The 24,823-nt window shown below is 41.4% G+C and overlaps 1 protein-coding gene across 13 annotated transcripts in view; it reads left to right on the forward strand.

Annotated features, from left to right (window-relative positions):
• ARID5B (AT-rich interaction domain 5B) overlaps window positions 1-24,823 on the forward strand; it is a 219,077-nt gene that overhangs the window by 139,873 nt on the left and 54,381 nt on the right. For 12 of the 13 annotated variants that reach the window (XR_006194832.1, XR_006194830.1, XR_006194831.1 and 9 more), the window contains 3 exons: window positions 2,832-3,036; window positions 4,968-5,020; window positions 14,705-14,802. Coding sequence is in view for 5 of the 13 variants with exons in the window: in XM_042909188.1 (XP_042765122.1) it covers window positions 2,832-3,036; window positions 4,968-5,020; window positions 14,705-14,802 (356 nt within the window). In the remaining 8 variants the exon portion in view is untranslated. The remainder of the gene's footprint in view (window positions 1-2,831; window positions 3,037-4,967; window positions 5,021-14,704; window positions 14,803-24,823) is intronic. The other variant, XM_042909187.1, reaches the window with a different exon arrangement.

Raw genomic sequence — 24,823 nt, forward strand, 5'->3', positions numbered from 1 at the left:
GCCCCTCCCCCCACCCCTGCAAGGAGAGACCTGCTGGGATGCCCACTGAGGTTCAGGATGGAGTTCAGGAGGTGGCAGCCTGGCTTTCCCAGGAGCCTTTTCTACAAAGCAGGGAGTCTGAATGACTCTGGGCCTGGGTTGTGCACCTCCGCCATGCTTTCCTTCTGTTTCTGGGTGTTTCTGCACAGTTGAGGCACAAGGTTAGGTGGCCATCTAGACACAGAGGGAAACCTCATACTCCCTTAATAGTGGTGCTTCTGATCTAATTACATATATATATATATATATATATATATATATATATATATATATGGCCCATTATTGCTTCACAGTTAAGACTCAGCCTGTTTTATATGCAAATCTTGTATCTACTCCTGTTTGGGCAAAACTGGGATTTGGAGTGAAGCAGACCTGAGTCCATACCCAGAGTTCTGCCCCCCATGCGCCCAGTAACAAAATACATAACCTCACCGAGCTTCATTTTCCTCAACTGTAAAATGGAGCCAATCTATGATTGTTATTTCTGATTGTTATGAACGAACATTCAGGAGACTGTGTGAGACCACAGCACTGTATCCAGCTCACTGCCAGGGCTCAGTGGATACTAGTTTCCTTCCCTTTGCTTGATATACAATAGAAGGAACGGAGCCCTTTGGTTTCATACTTTGGAAACCATCTAGTTTCATCTTTTGTTCCTCATTTGCTAGATCATATTTCTTTTTTTTTTTTTTTTTTTTATTTTTTAATATATGAAATTTACTGTCAAATTGGTTTCCATACAACACCCAGTGCTCATCCCAAAAGGTGCCCTCCTCAATACCCATCACCCACCCTGCCCTCCCTCCCACCCTAGATCATATTTCTAAGCTGTATGTTTTGTAACACCCACTATTAAGATATGCTTTTAATTGCAAGTGCGTTTTGACTATCGATTTAATTTTTTTTATGAGTGTCAGTAAATCATAGTGTTTGATACCACAGGCCCTAGAGCTCAATCCCAAACTCACCACTTACTAACTTGGACATGATCTTGTACCTGTTACTCATCACCTCTGTACCTCAGTCCCCTCATCTCTAAAAGGAGAATAACAACGTGCCTCATTAGAATTATGGGCATAAAATGAAATAATACCTAAAAAAGGGCTTAGAATGGAGCCTGGCTACATAGTACCCACTCGCAAAAGGCCCGGGGCAATCCAGATAAAAACTGGAATGATTTTATGATTTCAAAAAGCCATTAAATTATAGATTTCATCAGAACTGTAGACTGCACCGAAAATTTGGCAGTGAAAACTGATGACAACATAAATTTTCACAGGATGCTCGCCATAATATAATGTGGCAAAGTACTAAGGTTTGAAAATACTGTCGGTAAAAATTCTACGTGGAAAAATATTTTAATCCCATTTCCACCAGCCCCTTAAAAATTATAATCTTATCTAGGGGCCCAGTCGAATGAGTTGTACAGGAAGTTTTATTTTTTCCAGAACCAGTCTGAAGATATTAACCTCGCATATTCCCTTAAGAGAACAACGTGAAGAAAACCCCTGTGCACAGGAGGACGCCATCCCCTTTTATAGATGAGCATAGGCTTTTATATTCTTAATGCCTGGGAAGGAGACTCTGAAGGGGAAGAAAAAGAAGGCTCAAAAATCTGAAATGGAAAACAATGTCAAATATGTGGGACATTTTTGTTCATAACAATTCCCCAGCCCTCTTCTCTCCGATGTGAGATCTGGAGATGTGAAGAATATCGAACTGTACACATTCCCCATGGGCACATTTGAACTCAAAGTCTGACCCTTTGTACTTCCCCTTTTTACAATTAAAATAGCTCAGCAACTTAGCGTTATATTTAACACCCATCAGAGGCCTCTTGTAGAACATGGCGGTGGGGAGGGGACCTTAGGTTAGCCACTCAGGTTGCCGAGTTCCATATTTGCCCTAGAGTGTGGAAGCAAGAACATCTGGCACATTTACTGCCATTTATTTTCTAATCATGGCTCTTTCCACTTACTCTTCTTTGGTTTTTAGCTGACCTCTACTCTTGCCTTTGCCAAGTTAGCATCTTCAGCATTCTCAGAGCTGACTGAAAAACAAGAAGCCCTCATTAAAGAGTGGGACCTTTTGTTACCTACTGAGGGTGCATCAGTAAGGCATCACCCTCAGGTGACAGACAGTAGAGACTTTGCTGGTGTTCCTGATGCCGACATCCGCTGGTGGTGACGTTTTTTCAGGTTGCTGGAAACAGTAGCAACAAGATAAGTTTACTATGAAGAAGTAATACACTTCACGTTGATACAAAGTGCAAAATACGGGACTATATATTAAAAAGACACGTTTTGTTCAATGACATTAACAGCTGATGCCCCTTGAGAAAATAAAGTGTATAAGGAGGCAAAAGAATGGTCCAGCCAGATGCAAACACTGTTTCTGGAATTGTATCAACATACTTGTAAGGACTCTAACAGAGGTTGGCACAGTTGGGCAGACCACGGCCCCCTTACCACATGTTTCTATAAATAAAGTTTTATTGGAACACAGCCATACCCATTAGTTTATATGTCCGTGACTGCTTTTGTGCTAGAGTTGAGTAGTTCCAACAGAGACTCTCTGGCCCAAAAGCCTGCACTATTTACTACCTGGCCCTTTACAGAAATTTACTACCCCGTGGTGTGAGACCATTCATATGCAGTGTTGCCTTTAAAAAGCTACTTCAGGACAAGGATAATTTACTGGTTCACCCTTCCCACACAGTGCAAGCTGTGTCTTTGTAAGCATCCCGAGGCTGTACTTGATTTGATGTGGCATATTTTCCCCCCCTTTTCCAGGTGAAATGTGAGGCCAGGTCAGCCTTGTCCAAGCCGAAGAATAACCATAATAACTGTAAAAAAGTCTCAAATGAAGAAAAACCAAAGGTTGCCATTGGTGAAGAGTGCAGGGCAGATGAACAGGCTTTCCTGGTGGCACTTTATAAATACATGAAAGAAAGGAAGACGCCAATAGAGCGAATACCCTATTTAGGTTTTAAACAGAGTAAGTATGCTTGTTTTCATCTCTGAAATATCAACACTACTCGTATGCTTTAAACTGGAAAACAGTTTCGACTCAGGATTATGTCGAAATCCTAATCTGGGGATGATGCTCTCTGTGTTTATACTAAATCTACAAATCATCCAGGCCAGGAATGTTTCTCCCTGCCTCTTTCCGCTACATTGTTCCCTTCTGGGGCAGTTGCAGTGAGATATTTATAGGCTTGAATCCACTGATTATGACTGGAAATAGACATGTTGAAAGTTTCTCATTTTCTGTTTTGTCAATCTTGAGTGTCTGTCACGCCTTTCTTCTGAGATAATAATATGACGTCGCTTTATCGGGCACAGATGTTGCCTGTGAAAAGACAGCTTTTAAGAGGAGGACATTTAAAGGTGGACAAAACAACCAGAAAGAGAAAACATATTTCCTAAGCCCCAAATTTGTTAAGGGATAACAAAAACCTGACTTCAGAGGAAACATGAAAGACACAGATTTGAACCGAAAGCCCGATTTTGAACTACTTTGACATGCACATTTTAAGCATCGTAATAAATTTTTAAGTAGAAAAGGAAACTCATAGCTGAGCAGAATTCCATAGAAAAAGAGAAGGAACCCAGACCCGGTCCTGATTTCACAACTGAATATATATTTTGCCTCTGTCTGGATTTTGTGGCACACAAAGCAATGAGCCCCTGGCTTGAAATCGTATTTTCTCCAAACGTATCTTCCTAGATTAAAACCATGTGTCATTTTGATGAAGAATGTCAAACCTGTATGTTTTACATAACAATTTACATACCTAATAGCAGTTGGCACTGATTGCAAGAGAGCACTCGCAGCCATTATAAACTTATATAACTACGAATGATTACAATGTTTGTCTGAAAACTGGTTGCTTGAAATAGAAGTAAAATTAATGTACTATGAACAGCTTTGTTGCATTATGCATTGGTTCAGATTAAATCAAGGCCGAAGCAGGGCTCTCGATAGCTTTGAAATAGTACAAGGTTCAGTGAGGCTTTTCCAACGTGTTGTGTCAAAGAGCCTTTTCTTTTTTTAATTTTAATTTTATTCTCCATTTCCCTTACCAAGGAATTACTTGAAATTCAATTTTCCCCTCTTGTAAAAGAGTCAAATCCATAGCAGTCCCATTCCATGGTGTCTGGGACAAACAAACAGGATTGCCAGCAGTTGGGCACAGTCGTTTAACAGCGTAAACGTATGCAAACCTGCAAAGAGAAATCTGTTTTAACAAAGTATGTATTTGTAACATCACACAGACAAGTTAGGGGACTAGAACTAAGGACTCCATTCTTCTGTGAATGAGGATCTTCCTTCCCTTGGATGTGTTCTATCACTGCTACTTCTAGGGTGAAATATTTGTTTTCCTACTCGTTACAAGGCACCACGCGTTAGTGAAATACTGTATGAGTTCTTAATGGAGTGCTGCCTTCAGACATTCTATTGAAAACATAATCATGTATGAAAGTGGCTATTATTTCTTCATTATGCAAAGGTCTTGTCTGAAGGAAGCATTATATATTACCATTTAATCAATGGCTTCTTTCTAAGGGTTGAATGAGACCAACCCTAATTTTGAAATGCCACACTTTTCCCAAGGACACCATAACCTAGCTTCCCTTGGTCGGCTGATGGCCACAGGACTAAAACTGTGTTGTCCTTTATCCTCAAAGTAGAACCATTTCCATATTTGCGACTGTTTCTTAAGAAATATTTTAAGTGGTAATAATATATCCTGGTGTTGAATGCCCTTTGGCAAATTGTTGCCTAAGAACTTAGCTCTCTGGGGTACTCGTATTTTTTTTTTCTCTTTCTCATTGAAATCAGAACAAAACAAAATGTTTTAATTGACGTTTCTTGGAAATATGTTAATGCAATGCTTATCTAAATACTTATTGTCCCTCTAACAGTTAACCTTTGGACTATGTTTCAAGCTGCTCAAAAACTGGGAGGATATGAAACAGTAAGTGTTTAAGCAACTTAAATGAAATAATTTTGCAACCTAACTCCCCCCACCCCTCCTTTGACCAAAATGGAGAAAATGCAAGAGTAAACCGTCATTGACTGCCTTTTCAAATGGCTCCACACTTTTGGGGGTTTATTGGGCCGCTTTTGGAAACGATCCCAATTAGTTCCAGGTTTGGCAAAATTGTAAACTTGTCGTAAAAACTACAAGTGGAAAACATATGTAACTCTCCCCCTGTCAGGGAAATTAGTTGGGTCTGTAATTTTTTCCCATGTTGAGAAAGGGCTATTATTGTACAACAAGCCAAGATTGCATAAAAGAAATTTCCCTTGGCAACATACCTGACATCTGTTCATGTCTAATATGGGAAATGTATTAAAGGCTTTCAAAAGTAATCAGTATTGGCCATTAAGGAATAGAAGACAGCAGAATCTCCTCTTATTCTAGGGCAAAGAAGCTTTATTAGACAAGGGTCAGTGCCGCATAAACAGGAAGTTATCAAACTTATTCAGAACAGGCTCTGACACTCTTTATCAGCTAATTCTAACTGACAGGAACGGGTTATTTTTAGCCCACAGGAAAATTTGATGGCCACGGATTTTACAGCCTGTATTTTGAACCAATAAAATGTGAGAGCAACAAACTAAGATTAAAATCTTGAAAGAAGAAAGAGCTGTATTAACAGAGCACGCAGAGATGATATCTGTAATAAAATCAATTGACATAGGAAGATGTCGTCATTGGAAATATTGTCTCCTCCACACAATGATCAGATTAAGTTGTGCAGTTTCTTCTGCAATCGAATAAGAAATTATTTTTTTTTTTCTCTCCTCACGAGGTAACCTGGGATATCTCTGTATCTTAGTAAAATGACAATAAGAGACACAAAGTCAAGAAAATGAAATTCATTTTAGCCCCACCATAATAACTAGTGTGTCTTGCCAGATAGAGCATATTACTCCACAAACTAATATAATGGTTTGATGTCATGGGGTTGGAACGGGAAAAGATGGCAGGCATGATGTGATTCGGATAATCTGGTATTTACTGTAGAAATCCCTGCTGTGAATTCTGACTAAAAACTCTTAAGATGTGAGTCAGTGTGTGTGTAAAAATATTCATTTAATACATGGGAGGTACTAGTACCAGTTTATAAAGAAATAAAGTTTATAAAGAAAGAAAATGCTCATATGAAGCACATATAAGATGTGCATTTCATAGACATGAATTTCCTTACAATATTTGTTTTATCAAGCACCCACTGTACAAAATAAATAATGAAATTTTTCACTTGGTTGGGTCTGTTGATAGGACAAAGAGGTTGACTCCTTGCCACTGTGGCTCACAGTTTTGCAAAATCTTAAGCTAATTATAGCTTTTGTCCATGTGAAAAAAAAAATAACTTAGTCTCATGAATTCAGGAGTCAGCCCCATAGCTTAGATTTTTAAGCCTAACTCTTGATGTTAAGAATAGGAATACACATTTTTATGAACTGTAGATAAGTTACATGATACTGCACAATATTATGAAATGTCTTTTTAAACCCAGAAATTTGTTGTTGCCTGCTGATAGGGAGAGTGCCAACAAATTTCACAGAATCAGTTTTTCCTGCTTTTGTATCTTCTGTATCTTCACAAGGATCTATTTTTTGCCATGCAACGGCAAGTTGGTATAGAATACACAAAAGAAACTTCTGATTAGTTTCAGGGCATTTGCAGTATATCGAACACACAGTATCTTCTCTTTTGTTGAATGAGGGAAATAATGAATGGCCACGCAATCAGCACATCACCAGAGCACATACTTATTAAGTCGTACATATTGGAGGCATTGTGCTACACACTCTAGAAGATGCAAAAATATCTACCCCAGTGTTTCTAGTTGTTTACCATCCAGGAGAGGCAGTAATTATAATGAAAAGACAAGTGGAAAAAGGTCCATTCCCTGTTCAAGTAAAGTACTATTTCATTTAGAAATGAGGGAAGGAAGGCTTGTGACTCTCATGTCATTCGAGCAGAATTTTGGAGAATAGATAGAATTCAGACGTGAATGATCATGGTCTTGCAGGAAGAGAAAGCCAAACGGGGGAAGAAAGTGTGGAGGTGGAATAATGTTGAACATGGAGAGTCTGAATAACTTAGAGTGACCAGGTGGCTGGGACAAGTGACCTTGAAGGGGAGTCCAGAGAGGATGCAGCCCAGTGAGAAAAGGCTTTGGGATGGTAGGCCCTGGGATGATTCTGTAGGCTGGGGGCGAGGGGAGGGATGGAAGGCAATGCATAGAAAATTTATAACAAGCTAAGCATTCCCTTTTGCCATGTGCTGTGCCTTCACTCTATGTAGGTGGAGTGCAGGAGAGAAAGGCTGGGGTGGGGGCACATGGGAGACCAGATCGGCATCTGCTTTTCATGTGGTCATGAGCTTCGAGCCTCTTCCACCAAGCCACAGAGGGGACTGGCAACTTCTGGAATCGCTCCCTTCCTCCTTCCCTATTTACCCATCAACTCTCTCATTGTTCGTTGGGCCCTTGCCATTCTTCACCCCCAGCTCTAACATCACATCTGAGACGGTGAATCTACTTAGCCCTCTTACTCTAAAATCTACATCCAGGGTCATCAACTGGATGAAGCCAGTTTGGTAGGATTTGTCCTTCCTCCCTTCCCTCCTTCCTTCCTTATTTCCTTCCTTTCCTTTTTATTTTTTTAATGCCTTATGCTACCTTGTTGTGCCTGTAGGCACTGAAGTTTGCAACTCCCTTGCTCCATTGAAGCTTTTGAACCTAAGTACAGAATACACTTTTCTATTGGTAGAATTGGGCCAATAAACAAAATGAGATGTTCAGTGAGGATTCAGTTTTGACATCAGTCCAGCAGACGTATGAGTAAGATCCAGTCTGAGGACTTAAATTGTCATCACTGTGTTACTGAAAGACATTTATCTGTGAGATTATCTGATATCAGATGCAAGTGTAGACTTGTCATTAGAGCTCAGAGGAGATCTTGGAATCTTCTAGATCTGTGGTTCCCAAAGGCTATTCAAGGACTGGGGCTCAAATTTTCAAAGGGAACTTTAAAGCATACGTAGCTGTCTAGACCTCCACACTGAGATATTAACTCTGTGGTGGGCCCTGGGCCTAAGAACCCAAGAAGCCTTTTTTATAAGCTGTCCAGGGGATGTTAATTCAAAGCTAATGGTAACAGATTATTCCCACTTAGCCTAATAGCCCTCATGACTCCCAGCTTCAAAATGTGGCCCCATCTAAGTCAAGTATCAAAGATTAGAAAGTTGTCTTCACACCATTACTAAAGAAGCAAGCTGGAGTATTAACATCCCTTTGGCTCCCAAGCAGCACAAACTTTCCAGCGAAGGTTTTTCCATTTGGTAAAGTGGTAATCTAGCTACATTGGGACTTGATAAGCCATTTTCATTTTGAATGCAGGAAAGCCCAGTGTCAGAACATTTTTATTTTTTGCAAATAGGCCTTTGTGCAGAGAAAGATACTTGCCCTGCTCCAGCCCACACCCTCGTTTTATAAATGAGGAAACTGAGGCACAGAGAGGTGAAATGAGTTGCATGGGGTCATTATGGATTTCTTCAAATTCTGACTTGCTGAGAATTTTGTGCACAATTGCCTCAAGCTCCATAGCAACACTGAAAGGAAAGACCATCCTTCATATATAAATGACCAGTGTTTATATCTTCCATCCTCAGCAGTCTCTTAGGTATGTGTACAATGCTTTCTCCATATTTCCAGTGATATTTTGGGAAAAGCATCTAATAACCTACCTTCACTGGTAGCATCTTACAGTGAGTTCTTTGTAACTAACCTGAGCCTAACCGGACACACTATTAGCTGAGATTTTATCTGCGTCTTGAGAAAAATGTGTGAATTTAGGAGATGGGTCAAGAAGTCTGCATGATGTAAACATTCGGTAACAGTAAAAAAACTGCAAGTTTAAAACTTGTGGATGTATCTCTCCTGCTGTTAACTTGTGATTGGATAAAGACATCTCTCTGGAATTCCTTCTGGTTATAAAAAGAGGCCATCTTAATTGGCTTGTTTTTGTTTGTGGTTATAAACTATTCCAAACCTTCTGGTTTGAATTGCGGATTATGGATTATTTCATTTCAGTCCTTCATAACCCTCAAATTGAATTAAAAAAAAAAAGAGGAGCAAAGGTTTTATTTTAAGCCTTTATAAGCATTCGACTAATGGCTATATTCAGTTCTCTTGGCCTCCTCTGTCTTTGCTGGAAATGGATTTTGTGTCTGTGCCTCCTTAGGTCGAGATCATAAATGTAATGAATGAATTTGATTCCCTAAAAAACAATATCCTGGCATTTTGATCGGTTGGCAATGAGGATCCTTTCCTTTACAATCATGCATCCTTCCATACATTTTAGAATATGGGTCACCTACAGTTGAGGAGGCAGAACGGAATAGAGCCACACTGATGAGCTAAACTAAAGAGGTCTTCACTTCAGTGTCTGGTGAAGCAATTAAAGCTTGAAGAGTAGCTTGGGGTATTACCAGGATGCGGTGTGTTGAGGGTAGTTTGCTAAAGTGATTTTCATTTGGCTAACCACTTGAAGGTGAACCAGAGGCAATATTTGGAGAGAAGGTAGAGTAGGGAAATGGGTCTTGAGAAAATCTTATTCTAGATGCAAAAGACCATGCAAGGGGTGCCTTCTAAGAATGTCAGCAGCTCCGCCTCTCCCCACGGGTGAGACAGGACCATTATTTCTCATCTGGAAGAAGAAGCCACGTGTCTCCTTGCTGGAAGGATTAGGCTTTGACACCAGATTCCGGCTTTGACATCATTTCAAGACACCCTCTGAATCTAACCCTAGTACTCTGGACGGACAAAGCCTCTTGCTTAATTCAAAATTCTCGAGGCCAAAGATGATGTCATGTAGTTTTGAAAGGCTCCAGTTCCTGGAGTACTACCAGGAAAAAAAAGTCATCTTCCTTGAATTCAGTCCGCCCTCAAGGTGTCCCGAGAAAGAGGCTGTTTCTCAGAGCTGCCTGGGTAACACTGCACGCAGGCCAGTGTGCCTCTTGAGTTCACATCTCCTACGTTCTTAAGCCCTGGACACACTCGAGTCCTGCAAGATTTCTGATTGCTGTTTCCTAACCAAGCCACAAAAACTCCAAGATGATTTCATCCCTGCAACCTCAAAGGTTAGAGAAACCAAAGCCCCAGGACTGTGCCTTGGGTTAAAATAGTTTCCCCGTTTTTTTTGTTGTTTTGTTTTGTTTTGTTTTGTTTTGAAGTGACAGGATATTTTCCTATGTCCATCCAGGAAAGTAGAGAAGGGGAAGATTCCTTTCCCACTCTCTGGACCTGTTTTCTTGGCAGAGGTGAGCATTTAGAAAGCTGGTTTCAAGCCACCTCTAACATAGTTTGGCTTCTAAAGAACAGTTTGAAAACGACTATATTTAGAAGCAATGAAACTTAATGAACATAATAGGTATAGAGCTTTTCATAGTTTCTTGGGTCTTCCCCACACTGGGGAAAGAAGTAACTGTCAAGTGTCTTCAAAGCGAGATTAAGTCTCTCGGATACCTACATTGGTTTGTTTTACTTGGGTGTGGTCTGTTCGGTTTTTCATCTTGCTTTATGGTTAATTGTATGGGGTTATGCTTCCTGCTAAATCATGAACCCTTGATAGCAGCAACTTCTCTTTATTTTCATGGTATCTCCCCACCCTCCACCCTCCACCTTCTACCTTCTACCTCTATGCTTTTCTGTACCTGGCACAGGGCCCTAAAATGACAAGCAGTAGATGATGGGTTGATGTCATGAATCCCTAACATTTAAATGAGGATCTTGAAGGAGATCACAGGAGAAGCACAAGCTAAGAGAAATCATTGCTTGAGAAAATTTGACCATTTTCTTGAGGAAACAAAGAGCCAGAAGTCCTTTGCATCCTTAAAAACCTAAAATAATATGAGGTCAGTTTGAAACGTGTACATAACCAGGAGGCCTCGGCTTAATGAAAGCGTTAGTCAAGCTCACCCCATGGCGGTATCAAACTTCCCAGCTGAGTGGGGCTGGGGACTACTAGGCAGACACTGGTTTTGCCCAAATGGGGTTTTAAAGCTAACACACATTCTGGACAACAGAATAACAACCCTAAGCAAATGCACACTTTGGCATGATGAACACAGACTCTCACGGGAGGCAGGTTTGTACAGGTGGGAGCCTGATGCCCGGTGGCTGGGCCAGGCGGGGCTCTCGTGTCCTTTCCTCTCTCCTTATAGGGCGTTGGGACCCACTGTGGGTTTAGACAATGGGAAGGTTTAGACATTTCTTGCTTTAAAGCCCATGGGCAGCATTTGAATTAAAAGCGCATCTGGACACAAAAAATGGAGATGTGTACCCAGGAGCACTGTGCACTTAAAAGCATAAAATCATTTAGCAGTTGGAAAGAGCACATTTTATGACTTTCCTGTGGAAAGAAAATATCTCAAAATGGTCTGATTCATCCAGGCCGGCCTGTGGAAGCTTGGTAAACAGGGACCACTTCCTGGAAGGCCCAGCCCTTGTCTTTGCTCCAGATGAACTTTCACTTGTAAAAACTGTATTTAAACACCAGCACCTGCTACAGCAGGGGCTAACACAGACCCCTGGCCAGCCACACATACTTATAATGCCAAATGGGACCTGATGCTGGCCTCCTGCTGCCGGTTTCAATCCTAGTATGAGGAAGATTGTTTTTTCCTTTTGATAATTCATTATTTATTCTTAAAGAAGTCAGTCATTTCTGTGATAGGCAAGGGTTGAACAGGGTACTACTCCCTAGTCTAGATGATAGGTTGTGGGAGGGAGGCATGGTCACTTTCCACACATTAAATATCCCATCACCAGTGGTCTCCTGTTCATTACATTTTTCACAACCTGTATTATTTTGCTTATCTATTACGTCCCTTCTTTATTTTTTTTATGCCTCCCCACCCCCCACCCCCCACCCCCACACACACACACAGACACTAGGATATGGTCATGTTGGGTGTTGGGTCTGGTTTTCATTGTTTTGTCCCAGCTGCTAGCACAGTACTCAACCAATGGGAGATGTCCAAGAAATGTCTGGTGCCTGGGGGAGTAAGTAGAAGGATTCCAATATAATTGAGAGTTATCTGTGATTCAGTGGTGGACATATAGAACCTCTGTTCTAACTAGAGACACACGTGAGCAGGGTCAGAGGAACCATAGTTTTACTTACTGAGAGTAAAATCTCAGAGCACTGTTAACCTAACCCATCCCCTTAGATCCCTGCTGACCTCTTTGCTGCACTATCTCCCCCCTAGTAAGAGACCCACAGCTTATAGTTGACAACTTGTAGCAGAAGCTATGATTTCCACAGTCCTCTGCCTCACTTGAAGCAAAAGGTCCCCAGAGTTCTGTATTATCACCTTGCTACACACATGGGCTATTCACCAGCTCAATCTGATGTGGACACTGTTTTGATGTCATGAAAGGAGTCTGCTCTTGGGATCCTAAGCTATGAGTTCTGGCATTGCCATTCTACTGCTATGTGTCCTTGGCCAAGTCATGCAACCTCTCTGTGTCTTGCTTCCTTCATCTGTGATGAGATTCCTCTAATCTACCTCACAGGCTGATGGGAGGATGAAGTGATAATCAAGCATGTGAAAACTCTTTATAAAATATGAAGTAGAGGGGAGCCTGAGTGACCCAAGTTAGTTGGGCATCTGACTCTTGATTTGGGCTCATGAGGTCATGATCTCGTGGTTTGTGGGACCAAGCCCTATGTTGGTCTCTGTGCTGACAGTGCAGAGTCTGCATCAGATTTTCTCTCTTCCTCTCTCTGCCCCTCCCCCACTTGCACTCACGCGCTCTCTCAAAATAAATAAATACATTTTCAAAAAATATATGAAATAGAGTGCATAGAAGAGATAAAGGATGACAAGAGCGATGGTTTCCTCTGAAGTGATTGCAGGGACTTACATAGGCTGTCTTCTGGCCTTGCTGGGCTCCCCACCCCATCTGAGGCGGGGGTGGGGGGAATACGGAGGTGTGTTTCAAGGGGCCTCAGTATCTTAAGGGCTTGGAGGAATAACATGGACACATGGGAGGGGAGGTCTCAACAGGTCTCAAACAGACCAGCCTGAGATGGTATTATTAAAAAGATTGGGGGAGATTGTAATTAAATGTAAAATGATTACTAAAACACATATTCTGAGTGTTTTGAAAGGGGCTTGAAACCATTTATTATAATCTAAAGCAAGCTATAAATAAAGGAAGATTTTATTTTTAGCCATACCTGCTAGTAGATGTAAAGGGTGGTTCTGTCTACAGAGGACTATGGACACAACTTGGTTCAAGCATGCTTCGTGGGAAGCTGAACAATGCAAAGCTCCCATGGTCTCGAGGTCCTACCCGGGCCTGTCAAGCAGGGTTTAGGGAAATAAAGGGGTCTTTACTTGAGATGGAAAAGGTGCCATTTACCCTATAATATTTAACCACCCCTCCTCCTTCCATTACAATTACGAGCCCCTGTTTGCGAGCTGAGATTTTTTTTTCCCTCGGATTGCTGCCTTCAGCCCCTAACTGAACTCCGCTGGCAGCTTTGCGGTTATTTTCCAAAAGAAGCCTCCTACTATGATTGTATCCAGTGCCACTGGCACCTGTGCAGCGCCCTGCCCCCTGCACGTTCCAATAACAGCGTTTTCCTGTAACTCTGTTTGGAAACATCCACAAGGACCTCAGAATGCATTCTGTCTCCTGGTTTCAAGGAAATACTAGACTTGCTCGGATGTTAGTAAATGACGTGGTTTCCCCAAATTAATCATTTGCCAGATCATGCATCTGCTATTTTGTAAAGTCTTAATTTATGTACAAAAATAAAATTAAAGAAAAAAAGGAAATAGGGCCATAGCATGCCATCAGTATATTGCAAGCTGTTTGGTTTTATTCACCCAACTCAACAGTAGACTGAGCTTGCGTTTTAGCTTTGGAATTTGCTCGTTTTCGTAGGACTTGATGGATATCCCATTTTCCTGAACTAAGTGAGTAAAAACAAACAGCTGGCAACATACACAGTTGGAGATCTGGGTTTTGTTTGGGTGGTGGGAGGAGCTGGCATAACCATTTAGCCTGAGATGACTGCAAATCCCACAACCAATTGGGTCAATTTAATTAATTTACATAGTAATTTTATTTAGTTTTTGAAGTATTCTACACATCACACAGTTCAGAAATCAGAAGATACAAAAGCACGTTTAGTGAAAACTCTCCCTCTTTTCCTACGTCCTTGGGCACCCGTTTCCCTGCTCCTTAAGCAACCGGTGTTAATTCTGGTTCTCTTAAACTGATATTTTAGCTGAAATCTCATTTTATTTGTATGCTTCCTCACACTGACATAAAGGAACAGAGTATGAGTTTGGGACCCCGGGGGGAACTAGCTTCATAAATGTCCAGGGAGATGCCTTAGGGTGACAAAACAGAGCCCAAAGCAGAATTCCGTTTTTATTATAAAGAAAAGTGCTAAAGGAGAGATCTCACTGTAAAACCCGAGTCTCCCCATATACTCATGTGGACTTCTCTGTTTCTGGGTTTCCAGAACAGGCTGTTCTCTTCTGCCTGTTGCATATGTATTGAATCCTGGAACTGTGAATCTCTTATGATGAAGATTGAATTTCCCATTGCCATTTTTTCAGATAACAGCCCGGCGTCAATGGAAACATATTTATGATGAATTAGGCGGTAATCCTGGCAGCACCAGCGCCGCCACTTGCACCCGCAGACATTATGAAAGGTAAGAAGCCCCTTCTCGAGGGCGTCTGGGTGGCTCAGTCGGTTGAGCGCCCGACTTTGGCTCAGGTCATGATCTCGCACTTTGAGAGTTCGAGCCCCGCGTTGGGCTCTGCGCTGACAGCTCGGAGCCTGGAGCTGCTTCGGATTCTGTGTTTCCCTCTCTGCCCTTCCCCGCTCGTGCATGCTCTCTCTCTCTTTCTCTCTCTCTCAAAAATAAACATTAAAAAAATAAAAGTTGAGATATAATTCACATACCATGAATTTTACTCTTAAAAAAAAGCCCTTTCTTAGAAAGCCCTTGCTTAATTAAAAGTGTGTTAATTGGAAGCAGCTTCTGGTGAAGGATAAGGAGAAGTCTAAAGGACTTTTTTGGAAATAGAAAATATCCCCTGGCATTTACCTTGCATACCGCCTTGGGGTTTTTTAAGGGACATGGCTCTCTCTGGTTACCGGGGCTAAAATTAGATGTTCTTTTAGTTTGGTTTTATCCTGTGACCACCTATTTGACAATGCCTTCCCCACCACCCCCAACACAAGCCTAGACTACTCAGTATGTTTTCTGTAGGTTTATTTACTGTGAGAACCTTCCACTTCTGGAAATCCTAAGTCTGCAGTGTTACTATGAGGTTGCCATGTAAATGTGTTAACATTGAAATGTATTAACGTTGAATGTGTTAATATTGAAAAGTAAGCATTTCTTTAATAAGAAAATTGGTCCCAGATAAGATCCATTGTTTTTTTCCCATCTTGGTATTTTTCTTCTACAGCTATGCTTTTCACCAAGAAAATCCTTTCTTGCCAAGCCGTGCATGGCTCAGTTTTCTAACACTTTTAGCTTCTCTCAGAAGGTGATGATCATGCAAACAAGAAGTAATGCCAAATAAGCCTACTATGAAGGTTGTATCCACAAGAGTGTTTCCTCTTTGCATTAGGACTGTTGTTGTCCACAGCATTGCAGATCTGTTAGTGAATTCATGCATTATCCTTGTTCTGCGCTTCTAGTCCATACTTAATGTGTTAAAGTCACACCAACTTCTCTATCTCTGGCATTTCCCTGCTGAAATGTTGACTGACTCAGCAACCTGGTTTCAAATTCAGATCCAAGTAGAGGGGGGTGTGTGTGTGTGTGTGTGTGTGTGTGTGTTTTAATGCATATGTTTTAATAACAGTCATGGTTGGAATGAAGTCAAGACACAGCTGAACAAACAGGCCAGTTAGCTTGCTAGTTTGAAAGGTAAAACATAACTGCCTAATGTGATGGTTGCCTTTTACATGTGAGTTACCATTCCAATTTCATCCCAGATGCCCAACACCTGCCTTCGGATCATACAAATGCATCCTCATATAATGTCATCTGGAGCATCAACTCTTAGTCATATTTTTTTTAGTTCAATTAAATTTTTATCTGTGTTGCATTCAGCGTAGAGTCTCTTTTAGTATAGCCATTCCACGAAGCCTAGAATGTTTTGGTCGGTATAACCTAGTAAACTAGGTTGGGTTTAGTAGCCCATGGAAAAATCCCCATGAAGTATTCCTAAGGGATTGCCTTACGTGCTGTTACAGTCCACAAGGATTTTTTAAAATGGTAACAGGAATTCAAATTATTACTCTTCCTAGCCTTTTTTTTTAGTATGCTACATCAGTTTTTTAAATGTGAGTGTTACTTCTCTCAGTATTTACTACAACAGCCTACATTCTCACTGTACATAACAGGTACACCACTGAAACCCTAATACAAAATAGCATAGATATCTCAGGTGAGTGTTGTGTTAAGAGCACTTAAGGTAACATATTCAACTTATTTTTGACTTATGATTCAAGGCTTTAATCAGAACATTTTCATTAGAAACACCGTCTGTATTTTCAAAGGGCTTCTATTCTGATAGTGAACCTCCCATATCTCCATGTGCAAATGTTCCCAACACCTGAACCATCAAACGTAAAGGACCAGACAGCAGTTAAAATTGGCAAAAAGAGTGTATCTCAGCTGTTTCACTCACTTTAAGGATGAAAATTAAACGTATTACAAAGCATCACATGATCAAAAAACAGATTGGGTTTGATGGAAAAAAGATTGGATCTGATAATACAGTGAGTGTGTGTGTGTAATTAACTCAAGTACTGGTGTAGATAAAAATAGCCTCAATCTTAAATGAGATACCAAGATCTGTACTTAGTTGCATGACATACCTCATCCGCAGTAGTAAAATCCCAAATGCCTTCAGTCAGTCAAATTGGAAAATTCTAGGAGAGATACTTTACACTTTAGCAACTATACAACATTATTTAACATTCTTAAAAAGTTCTCTTCCCTCCTCATTCTTGGGAGTAAAGGGGATGTTTCATGAAGGTTTGATGTCCCAATGGATTAAATACTTTTGAGATGCTAGGTCACTCACTCTTCTAAATCGAGAATTTGTTTGGTCAGTGCTTATCAGTCAGGATCTAGTAAGGACAATAAAAACCACACTAGGTATTCAACAAAGAGAACTGATGTAGAGACTTGCTTAAACCACTGTTTTTGTGAAGCTGTATGTTAACACGGAGGTAATAACCACAGGTTCCCTGGGGCCTAGAGGAGAGGCTGTTGCCACCCACAAGTTTAGAGAGTATGCCTCACAGAGCTGGGGTTAATATCCCTCCTTCCCGGGGAGGCTCCCAACCAGTGCTGGTGGTTGAGCTCAGAGGTGGAGCATCGCGGAGCTAGGCTCAGACCTGAGGAGGGAGTGCTCCCTAGCTGGTGCTGGGCCCCAGAGCAAATGGAGGGTGATAGTTCTGAGATTGTCGAAAGAAGCTAGAGGCTGGAACCAACTGCTGCTGCTACATCACTGTTGGGTTGGCCCTGAAATGAGCAGCGAACAAATTAGAAAGAAGGAGGGACTTCCACCCCTCCCCTGGCCTGCTATGGCCCCATTTGCAGAACCCCAAAAGGAAGACAACTGACAAAAGAGACATGTAATGGGCGGGACTCCGGTCCCAGAACACAGAAGAGTAGGTTTGGAGCTGAGACAATCAATAGTCAGCTGCCAAGTGGGACCCCCAACATGGAAAGCTCTGCACAGAGCCTGAAACCTTATCCCAGGGTGGTTAGCATCCTTCCTTGGATATCCTTTCACTATCTAGGCCCCTTTCACATTGTCGTGATCAGATACAAAAAGGGTGTCTTGAGTGATTAGTAATTAATAATAGTGAAGCACTAAAATTTTCAGATAACTGACTTTTTCTGGGAAAAAAAAAAAAAAAAAGAGGCTCCACTTTCATGATCCTGAAAGGAATCACCCATGCTCCTGTGTGTTGTGGTGGGCAGAAAGGTCTGGGGCAACTGCTCCAGATGTCTTACATCTTTATTCTCTTTAATGGTTCTACGGGAGAAAGGCAGAGGACACTGAGATCTGTCCAGTGACTAGAAACAGTTCTGCTTGGGTCAGAGAAGAGCCTGAAGCTCTCAGCCACAACTGTGCTTAGGGACTTGGCAGATTTCATTCCTTCTTGCTAATTACAGGCGTGCTAACACAGAACAGAGAGGTCTAGATTGGGGAAAGGCCACCGTTTTCAAGAAGGTTCAAGAAGTTGAAAAAGATCAGGGTCTTGTGGGCAAACATCTAGTCCGGAGATGCCCGTGGAAATCTGTCAAACCTTCCCCGTCAGATCAGAATGATCAAGTTCCCCCGGTGCATTCAGTCACACTCTTTTCACTCTTTTCACTCCGGTATAGAGACTCAGTCTTTTTCCTATTTGCTTACCACCAGCTTTGCTTTCCTAGAAGATGAAGAAATGAGTGATCTAGTAGGCATTATCCACTGATTTATTTTTCGTGTGGTGTGGTTCATGTTTCCAGTAAATGTTTTCATTTTCCAAAAAGAAAAAAGTAGCCAGTTCCTCAGTGAATATTACTTGTATGTTACTCGGGCACTCTTGGTTTATTAATGAGTGTAATAATGAAAGTGTGGGTTGTTGAAAAGAATCAATGAGTGTTTTTATTTAAGGCACAGCAGAAATGGTACAATGCCTGTGAATGCATCATTGTTGCTGAAGGCCTGACTCGTCCAAACTTGCCTCTGATTGGTTTAAATCAAATAGGTCCAAGCACTTCATAAAAATGTCTTTGTCAGCCTGGTTTTACTTCCAAACCTATTCATCTCTGTCAGTTTTTAATATTAGTACCAGGCTCCTGGCCATAGTCCATTAGTACTGTACTTAATTGCTCATGTTACAGCTGATCACCAATATAAAAAGCATTAATGTTCCCCATCGCGAGACTGTTGCTATGTAGACGTCTCAAACTCAGCAAAGCTCATGAAGTGTGGTTATTCTGGACATTCCTTGCCCAGGATTTATAGATAAAGTTCCTATCAGTTATAATGCAAAGAAAAATGCCCAGCTCCTCCTGGTCAGGACCCTACTAAGTAGAACATTTTCCTCCTGATCTGACTCTCTCTGTTGAAGATGTGCTGAGTTACCGTTATCAGGACAGGAGCAAAAAAGGGAAATGGTTCTTTTTATGGCATTCTCTTAGCTTAGTTTTCTGGAATAGTAATTCACTTTAAAGACTTTGCTTTCACATGCAGATTTGTTTTCTTTTTTAGAAAAATGTTGTGTTTTTTTTTTAAGCACATACAAGAGAGAAAAAAAATCTTCACATAGAATACCACATCACTGGTTTGAATTTTCTTGAATACATTGCATGGTCTGTGTCTGAGGAGCACGTGAAGTTGTTATTAGGGTTGGAAAAAGGAGCATTGAGGCAAAAGGGCTTTATGATGTGCTTTTCTGAGTATTTAGAAAATCAAAATCAGGGGTGCCTGGGTGGCTCAGTTGGTTGGGCAACCGACTACAGCTCAGGTCATGATCTCATGGTTCATGAGTTCGAGCCCCACATCAAGCTGTGTGCTGACAGCTCAGACCCTGGAGCCTGCTTCAGATTCTGTCTCCCTCTCTCTCTGCCCCTCCCCTGCTAATGCTCTGTCTCTCTCTGTCTCTCAAAAATGAATAAACATTAAAAAATGTTTAAAAAAAGAAAATCAAAATCATAAACAAATGTGCTTATATGCAGGAAATGAGCAATTATGCATCATCTTCTTATATACCTAGTGCCCAATTTCAAATTCTAACCTTTTGCCTTACCTGGAAGTATTCCCCTGGCAAGACTGTCCTGCTGCAGGGCTGGGGCGGCCTCCTTTGCAGTGACCTGGGGTCAGTGGTACCCAAGCAGACGCATCTGAGCAGAACCCTAGTGACGGCTGGACCTCAGCCTTTCCTCTCTGAAGAAAGAGAGGTTCATGTTTTGAGTAAGATAAATATGTGCTTTAAGATAAAGACCAAAAATATATCAAGTCCTAAGGAACTCAGCTAATCATGTTGTGAGGAAAAAGCCAAGGGAAAGTAAAGTAAGGTGAGTTCCAGTTCTGTTTATGTCCTGGACATGATTTGCTATGTTTTTGGTCATTTTGATACCCTTGAAGTTAATCAGTACACAATTCAGAAAGACACAGGCAAGATCACAGAGTATTTTAGATTTGAGAGGTGTCTTAGTCGTCCTCTAGACCAGTGCTTCTCAAGTGAGGCTTTCTGGCCTGTCTGTGTTCTGTGAACAGAATAATTATGAATAAGCATTGTTACACGTACGTAGCAATTTGCCAGAATCATTTTATGTCTGTTGAAACAAATAAAAAATCGGGCCTTGTGTTTTATGTGCCTTTCTTAAATTTCATTTTCTACTAATTCATTTTTATGAGTTACGAATTTTACACCAGTGTCAGTCAGCAACAGACAGGAAACTCAGAAAACTGGTCCTTCATGTCAGGCCACTGAAGAAGCACTACTCCACACCCCTGGGCACAGACTCAGATGTTTGTGGGGGAGGTAGCATAGGTGAGTGCAGTGGCCAGGTAGGAAAGTAGGAAGCTGGCACACACAGACAGGCCAGAGAGGCCCAGCAGGATCAGCCAACACCACTGTCTTGGACAGATACAGCCTCAGTACTGTCAGACCTTGAATGGTTTCATGATAACTTTTACATGAAGTCACCTGACTTGCAAATATTGGATCCAATATTTCTGAAAATATTTTACATCAGTTAAACTAAACATACCCCTGGGCAAAATGTACCCTATAAGCTGCCAAGTTCTGTGGGGACTGAACTACCTTTGGCACTGGGCTAATCCAGTCTCTGCTCCAACGCCTTGCAGTTGGGGAACAAGAAAGAAGCGGGCCACCGTTGGAGGTGCTCTTCATCTAAACACTCTTCCACATGCTGAACAAGATACCATCTGTGGCTTCCCACTGGCCCTCCCTCACCTTCTGGGTCTGACTCTTTCTCTGTGTGCCATTTCCTTGGTGATGGGCCGCCACATGCTTGGCAAAGCTTCTCTCCCACTCCAAGGCCTCCTATTCCATTCAACCAAGCCTCAGAGCACAATTTATGGGTTTTCACGAGGTTGGCCTGCTCTTACGTAGATGCCTCCAATTTGTGTCACTCAGAATACCCAAAGCGATTCCAGATGTGGTATATAGTACTTCTTGGGATGTAGCAGTATCAGCCTTTCAACATAGCCTGAGATTACATTTGAAATTGATAAGAAGCCCCCTCCCAGTGGCCACTTTCTTTTTCTGGGATAGGAGTGATTTGCCATTTGAGTGACTGACTGACTGCCTTTTTCCTTTGCTGCTGTCCTCAAGAGCCATTGGGTGTTTTTTGAATACCTATGATGTACAAAGCATCCTCTGGGATAATGAAAATGGATGAACCAATGAGTTTGGAGTAGGGTTGACAAACAATGAGGAGGTGCTCACCCTACCACATTTATGGAAGAGATCGCTAAGGGAACATGATGCTACTTTCCATGAGGCCAAGCTCAGCTTCAGAATTCTCCTCAGTATGGCACCCCCAGGCCAGTGCTACCAACTCAATAGAACTGGGAGGTACTATGATCCTTGGCTTATCTAACTTATCATACGATCTGGCTCTTAGTTCATACATACATGAAAGAGAGTTGAATATTTAAGGCTATAAAAACCTTAGGTAAGTAAGTAATAGATACAAATAAGACGTTCAACAGGGATGAAAGAAAGAAGAGAGAATTTTCAGCTGGAATGAGCAAAGTCTTCCAGGAGGATCTAGAATTTGAACTGGATCTTAAAAGAGTTAGGTTAGAACTTGAGAGATCATCATACATCACACATACAGAGATCAACATACAGCTAAAATATTCAGCTGAAGAATTCAAGAACAGTAAAGATACTATTTTTGGGAGCAAGGATCATGTGGTATTGCTTTCCTTGAGTCTCCCCAATGCACCCAGTGCAGCATCATGAACATATCTGGGAACTCAGGGATTAGGAGTTGAATGAATTGATTTCAATCCAAACAAAAAGGACAGTTTCTTCTACAAAATGGGCATAAAGAGGTAGGGAACGAGGTGGTGGAAGAGGCTGTCAGGGGAGTACTAAGGCTCAATTTCAAATCAGATCCACCACAGGCAGGTCTTGCAGTTTATCTTCTTAGTGTCTGTTAACTCTCTTGCCCTGAGGTCCAGTGGCTGGACCACTCCCATCCTCACCCATGGGTGACCATGGTGGGGTTGACCAATGTCTGGACTTGCAGCTCCTTTCTAAATACTGTGTTGGTAATGTGGGCTCTGGCCAGTGGGCACAGGTATTAATACCTCTCCAACACTGCCACGCAGGCTTTCTCAACTCCCTTTTTCCTCAAATACACAGAAGTCCTCCTGGCTCTTATCAACAGCCAGGAGCCTGGGAAATCTAAGGTGCTGAGATTCAGGCAGTCTGAGGCATTTCTGCCACTCTTCCATCTACACTCCACCAAGCTTGTTCTGGGGGACCTATAGAATTCCTCCCCAAAGGACAGTCAGATAATTTCCTAAGCAAGAGCCTCCCTCTGTATCACTCAGCATGCCTAAAATGCTCTGATAACTTTCCAATGCCTGGATATTTCAAGAAACTTTTAAAAAGGAAAACAAAACTCTCGCCAGGCCCTGGAGTAGAAAAACTGGTTTCTGCTTTAAAAAAAAATAAACAACAGCCTTTGAAAAATCTCTATTTAAAAATTCTTAAATTTGCCTCTAAATGCGAGTTGTAATTAATAGAAGTTGGAGTTTACACTATCAAGTGTAAAAACACCCTCAGGCACAAACTAATCAAGTGTGTATGTCATGCTGTAAACTACAGCAAGTTCTTTGTTTGACCCAAAAAAAGCTTGCCAAACAGCAGTTTTTCTTTGTCAGTCTCCTTTATTGTCTCATTTTTGTTTTCACCCTACCTCCCCCCTTTCTCACTCCTTTGAACCTGGGTACAGTATTTAAGAAACTTTTCAGGTCCTATGGTTTATTGATAGTTTTCATCAAGCATGAATTTAAATTTGAGAATAGATTAGGTGTCTTAGCCCCTTTTCTTTTTGATAAATAACAAGAGGTTTCTACTTATGATTTTCTGTCCTCGGGGCTTTATCATTAAGATTAAATAACTGTACTCTCAAGCATGCCACTGCACAAACATCTTTTCAATTACGTGAGTAACAGATGCCTTCACAAAGGAACTATTGAAAATTCAGAGAGCCATGTTTCCAAAAAAGAAAGAAAAAAAGAATCAGATGACAGAAGAATGTAATTGTTTACCATTAAAATATATCCTTAACTCTTCCACCGAAAACCTCTCAGAACATTTTGTTTTTATACAACTTATTACAAAGTTTGATCAAAATTATAAATGTTTGGGGGAATTGTTGAACATTTCAGAAGCTCTGGAACCCATGGTGTCTCACGTAGATGAGACCTAAATGCAGTAGTTGTTTGCCTGTCTTCACATAATGGACACTGTCTGCCTTCATTTGTGGGGTGCTCATTATGTTGAAAACACTGTAGTTATATTTGTCTGTTACTCTTGAAATAATGTTCATCTGCCCTTGAAATGGATCCATGCAACTTGATTCTGAGTTAGTCATTGTTTTTTCATTGAGAAGAATGATTGCCTCCATCTTTGCTGGCTGACATTGTGGAGGGCTGGGTGCTATTTATGGTCTATGCCCTCTGTTGTGAGAATGTACTTTAATCCCAGGGCATAAAGTCAGCCTTAAGTCCATTCCAACTTTCTTTAGTGTGAAAGACATGGGGATAACATCAGTCTAGACCCTCTTAGAAGAGGCAAGGAGGCATCATAGAAGCAAAGCCCCTGAGGAGCTTTCATTCTAACTGGGGAGGCCATGAGAACCTCAAACATGGTAAGATTAAGTGCCCCAGGCTGGAATTCATGAAGGGATACGATTCCTGAGTTTCTCTTACCATCCAACATCAAGCTGGGCCTCATCCACGTAGGGTCACCACCTTTTCAAGAGTCATGGTATTTTAGAAAAAGGAGCATTGTGCCCAGTGCCCAAGCCATAGGGCTGTTCTAATGGGTTGACTCCTTGTGGAATGGCCATGGGTGTATTTTATAGGTCTGTTACGTCTGAGAAAAAGAGAATGCTCACTCTGATTTTTTTAGTACCTTAAGTGCTTAGAATTCTCCTAACCCAGGGGTGATCAGTTCAGTATCTCCTGAGTGTCAGTGCTTCTCAGACAAGGTATAATAGTGCAGTTACCCTGCTGATATGAAGGCAGCTCAGAGAGGCAAACAGATCTGTGTTTGAACTCAAATTTTAGCACTTAATAGCTGCATGCCTTTGACTAGTCATTTAATAATTTCACTCTGAACCTCCATTTCCTCATCCATAAAAATGAGGGTAAAATAATGTACCTATATATACTTCTTTTTGTAATAGTTGAACTTAAGGTATACAAATACCTCCTATTAATAGGCATTTAATACATGGTCCCTGTTATTAATATTGGAATGCCTAATCAATATATAAGAATAACCAGAAGTTTCTATCCCCATCCTCCCACCTCAGGCCCCCACAGACCAATGTAACTGCAGTTCAGCGGGCCTGTCATCCCTGAGCAACCTCTCTCACATTGACAATCCTTTATAGGAGTCAAGCCACCATCTTGCTTGGCCCAGGCTTCATG

This window comes from Panthera leo, chromosome D2 (assembly GCF_018350215.1).
Source record: "Panthera leo isolate Ple1 chromosome D2, P.leo_Ple1_pat1.1, whole genome shotgun sequence".
NCBI classification, from domain to species: Eukaryota; Metazoa; Chordata; class Mammalia; order Carnivora; family Felidae; genus Panthera; species Panthera leo.